Genomic DNA, 4,618 nt, shown 5'->3' on the forward strand with positions numbered 1-4,618 from the left:
GGGCGGGGACAAAGGGACAGGACGGAGAGCGGCGGCGAGGTTGAGGCTTCCCCCGGCATCGCCGGCTCGAAAACAACGGCCTGGCCCCGCTGGCAGCGCCAACCGGGCCCGCGACAGGACCGCGGCTGCCCCGTGCCCCGGAGGAGGTCAAAAACGGCTCTTTCCAAAACAATAAACTTTTAATGCTAGAGCAGTTATAACCAAAAGCTGTACAGAGTTGGATTTTTTTTTTGTTCGTTTGTATTTTTTTGTTAGAAAACAATTTTTTCTCCCTCATAAATATTGTTCAGTTCCCGGCACTTTGTATCAATAATTAAATTACGAACGATAAATATGGCATCATGGGTATGTATTTACAAAAAAAGTTATTACAAAAAGGCAACTGTTATACTAAACGTCACAATCTGGGTAGAATAAACACCACATCCTCATCCTGAAAAATACTGACCGACCCCATCAGACGAGAATACATTCACAAGTGTAATGCTTGGAGAGAGAAGGAGAAAGAAGAGTGGAGAAAGAAGCAGCAGGAGAGCTAGAAAGGAAAGTTCAAGACATAACAGGACTTTGGCACGGTTTAAGACTGTAAGTTTAAACAATCACCACTAAGGCGAAGGAGAATTTTCATCCTCATGTCAACATCCCACCGAAAGAAAGAAAAACGAAACAAATTAAGAATATTAAAATAGTGGGGAATTGAAGGAAGATAGACTCAGGCAAGGAGGGGGGGGAGAAAATCAAAGAAACGGTTGTGACTGAAAAAAAAAACGACAACAAAAAAAAGAAATCTAATCCTGAGAAAAGGACATGGCTAGTCCAGCGTCTGGGATTGCAAAAAAATAGTAATAATTATAATATAATAATAAAAGATCCCCCCCTCCGGATCCTGGCAGTTAAGTAGGTGTAGCCCTATGCGGTCGTCGGTGTGGAAACTCCATTTCCGTGGGAGCGAGCTGCAGTTGGCTTGGTTTGTCCTTTTTTTTTTTTTTTTTTTCTTTTTTTTCCCATCGTTCTCAATGCATTTGGTCCAGTCTGTGGCTGGGCAGCAGCTGCCTTCACACATACCACTCATTAAAATTGGGGGGCAGTCCAGGGTTGTGGCCGGGGTTACTCTGAAGGGCGGCCGGCGGAGTTTTAGTGGAGTCCTTACTGCCGGCGGAGCCCACCGCAGGGGGGGTGGAGGACTCGTACCCCGAGCTGGCTGCAGGGGAAGAGTCCGAGCCCTGGGATTCGTGCACCTAAAACCAAGAGGCAGAGATGGGAGCGAGCTCGGGGCCTCCAGCACCCCGCTGTGCCGGGCCGGCTGTTCCCCCCGCAGGAGGGTCACTGGAGCAGCGGCTCGGCCCTGCCCGGCCTTCAGGCAGCGCCCGCCCGGACACCGAGCACCGGCGACAATCGCCCGCCGTGGCCCCGGACACTCCGCTGCAGTGTCCCGCTCAGGGGGCTGCAGCATCCTGCTCAGGGGGCTGCAGCATCCCCGCACGAGGGGCTGCAGCATCCTGCTCAGGGGGCTGCAGCATCCCCGCACGAGGGGCTGCAGCATCCCCGCACGAGGGGCTGCAGCATCCCCGCACGAGGGGCTGCAGCCGCAGGCCGAGCTGCGCTCTCACAGCCTCCCCGCACCGAGCCCCGCGCTGCAAACCGGGCAGCGCTGGCACCAGTGGGAGCACAAAAACAAACTACGCCATTTCCCCGGGCTGTGCTCCAGCCACAGCCGGGACACCGGGCACCGCTCGGGCCGCGCCGGGAACACGGAGCTCGGCTGTGCCCTGCTCCGCGGGAGTGAGCCCTGAGCGCACCAGCGGCGGAGCATCACTGCTCAGGGAGGAAAGGGCTGGAGCACCGGGGTGATTTACCTTCATGTGTTTCCTAAGTGAGCTGGGGTGGGTGTAGGATTTGTCGCACACCTTGCAGATGTAGGGCTTGTCCGAGGTGTGGACGTGCATGTGTTTCTTCCTGTCACTGCTGTTGGCGAAGCGCCTGTCGCAGCCCTCAAACTCGCACTTGAAAGGCTTCTCACCTGTGAAATTCAGAGACGATGAAGGAGGGTCGCTCCCCTCTCCATCCCTGCCCGCCTCCTCCCAGGACAACGTCTGCCCTGCTCACCCCACCCTAGGGATGCACAAGCAGCACAACAAATGAAGAAGGGCAAGATGGACAGCAAGATTTGTTACGTGTCAGATAAATTTGGATCAGCCTTTATTACTTTTAACTCACCTCCCGCCAGGCCCACGCTGGGCTCCAGCAGGGAAGGCGGCTGGGCGAGCTTGGGGAAGGAGAAGACCCAAGAAATTCAGCGGCTCGGACAGCTTTACAAGACCTACTCGAGGATACAAGCCAAAGTACGTTTGCTTCCAGCCTTCTCCCTCTCTTCCCTCCACCCATGCAGGAGGGCTGAAGGAAAGTCGGGGCTGCAAATAAAAATACTTTGACAAAAGTATCGCCGATTTAACTAGGAGAGACGCCAATCAGGCCTAAAAATAAAAATAAAAAAGGAGCGGAAGTCACCGAAAATGAGAATTCATTAGCATTTCTATGGTTCCCTCCGCTCAAGGCGCTCAGGAGGCCGGGAGCGGAGGCAACGCCGCGCAGCAGCCCGAGCGCGCAGCCCCCGGAGCCCCGGGGGGAACACACGGGCCTTACCTGTGTGCGTCCGCTTGTGAATCTTGAGGTTCTCGGAGCGGGCAAAGATCTTGCCGCAGCCCGGGAAGGGGCAGGGGAAAGGCTTCTCCCCCGTGTGCACCCGAATGTGGTTCACCAGTTTGTATTTCGCCTTGAAGGACTTGCCTTCCCGCGGACACTCGTCCCAGTAGCAGATGTGGTTGTTCTGTTCCGGGCCCCCGACGTGCTCCATGGTGACATGGGTCACCAGCTCGTGCATGGTGCTGAAAGTCCTGTCGCAGCTCTTCTTGGGCCGGCTGAGCTGGCTCTCGTCGAGCCACTTGCAGGACAATTCTTGCTTGATGGGCTGGCGCATGTACCGAAAGAAAGCGCCGGGGCCGTGGTGGTGGTGGTGATGGTGGTGGTGGGCCGCCACGTTCATGCCCATATTCATATTCATGTGGTTGTAGTTGTGGAACTGGGCGCCGGCGTAAGGGTCCGTGCGGGGGCTGGAGACGGCCCGGTAGGGATCCGGCCGGCCGAAGAGGTCCCCGCGCAGCCCCAGGTGCATCTGCCCGTTGTCCACATGCCCGTTCGGGGACGTGTGGCTCGGGCTCTGCTCGTGCAGCCCCGGGAAGAGCAGGTAGCCCGGGGTGTCCGGGATGCCGCCGGGGCCGTGCAAGCCGCCGGGGGAGCCGCCGAAGAGCCCGTGCTGCGCCGTGCCGGAGGCGGCGTCCGCGATGCCGGAGCCGCGGTTGCGGAACAGAAAGTCGCGGGTGGAGTTGAAGGCGGCGGCCCCGCCGTAGGAGGGCACCTGGCCGGCGTGGTGGTGGTGATGGTGGTGGTGGCCCAGGGCGCTGGCGTAGCCCGGCGCCTGCGGCGTGAACGCCGAGCTCTGCCCGGCAGCGAGGTCGTGCGGGGCCGCGTTCAGCTTGAAGGCGGCGGCGTGCGAGGAGTCCCCGAAGGGCCCCAGCCCCATTCCGCCGCCGCCGCCGTCGCGACCCGGCATCTCGTGGTGGCGGGGCGCCGCGAAGCCGCCCACCCCCAGCGCCGGGAACTGCGGCCCCCCGTCCAGCAGCATCGTCATGGGCGCGGGGCCCCCCTCCTCCCGCCCGCCCGCCCCCACCAAAGTACAGAACCACCCCAAAAAGCACCCCCAGCCCGCCCCCCGCTGCGGGCGGGCGCGGCCCCGGCCGGGCAGCGAGGCGAGCACCCCCCGGCCGACACAAAAAAAAAAATAAAAACAACAACAAAAAAAAAAACCAAACCCAAAAACCAAAACACAAAACCCAAAACAACCGGCCCCAAAACAGGCACCCGCCCCCCGCGCCGGGCCGGGCCGGGCCGGGCAGGGCAGGGCGGCGCAGCAGGGCAGGAGGCGCAGCGCGGCCCCGCTCCCGCTCGGCGCCGTCGGGGCTCTGCCGGGCCGCCCGCCCGCGCCTCGCACATAAACCGAGCCGGGCCAGGCCGCGCCGCGCCAATGGGGAGCCGCGCGCCGCCGGTCACCTGACCCGCCTCCCGCCGCCCCATTGGCTGCCCCGCGCTTGATTGGCACCCGGCCCGCGCCGCCGCCGCCGCTGATTGGGCGCGCGCGCCCCGCAGGTAGAGCAGGGGCGCCGAGCGGGCCGGGGCGGCGGGAGCGCGGAGCGCGGCCCTGAGAGAGAGAGTGTCACTGAGAGTGTCACTGAGAGTGTCCCCGAGAGTGTGTGTACCCCAGTGTGTCACTGAGAGGGTCACTGAGAGTGTCACTGAGAGTGTCCCCGAGAGTGTCCCCCCCGTGTGTGTGTACCCCAGTGTGTCCCTGAGAGGGTCACTGAGTGTCACTGAGAGTGTCACTGAGAGTGTCACTGAGAGTGTGTGTACCCCAGTGTGTCACTGAGAGTGTCCCCGAGAGTGTCCCCGAGAGTGTCCCCCCGTGTGTGTGTACCCCAGTGTGTCCCTGAGAGTGTCACTGAGAGTGTCACTGAGAGTGTCCCCCGTGTGTGTGTACCCCAGTGTGTCACTGAGTGTGTCACTG

The 4,618-nt window shown here is 60.6% G+C and overlaps 1 protein-coding gene across 1 annotated transcript; it reads right to left on the reverse strand.

Annotated features, from left to right (window-relative positions):
- Positions 1 to 1,055: 1,055 nt before the first annotated feature.
- ZIC3 (Zic family member 3) lies at positions 1,056 to 3,688 on the reverse strand. The gene is made up of 3 exons (XM_058847703.1): positions 2,644 to 3,688; positions 1,857 to 2,020; positions 1,056 to 1,238 (listed from the first exon to the last, which is right to left on the reverse strand). The coding sequence occupies exons 1-3, from the start codon at positions 3,686 to 3,688 to the stop codon at positions 1,056 to 1,058; spliced, it is 1,392 nt and encodes a 463-aa protein (XP_058703686.1).
- Positions 3,689 to 4,618: the final 930 nt, after the last annotated feature.

Source organism: Poecile atricapillus, chromosome 12 (assembly GCF_030490865.1).
Source record: "Poecile atricapillus isolate bPoeAtr1 chromosome 12, bPoeAtr1.hap1, whole genome shotgun sequence".
Lineage (NCBI taxonomy): Eukaryota > Metazoa > Chordata > Aves > Passeriformes > Paridae > Poecile > Poecile atricapillus.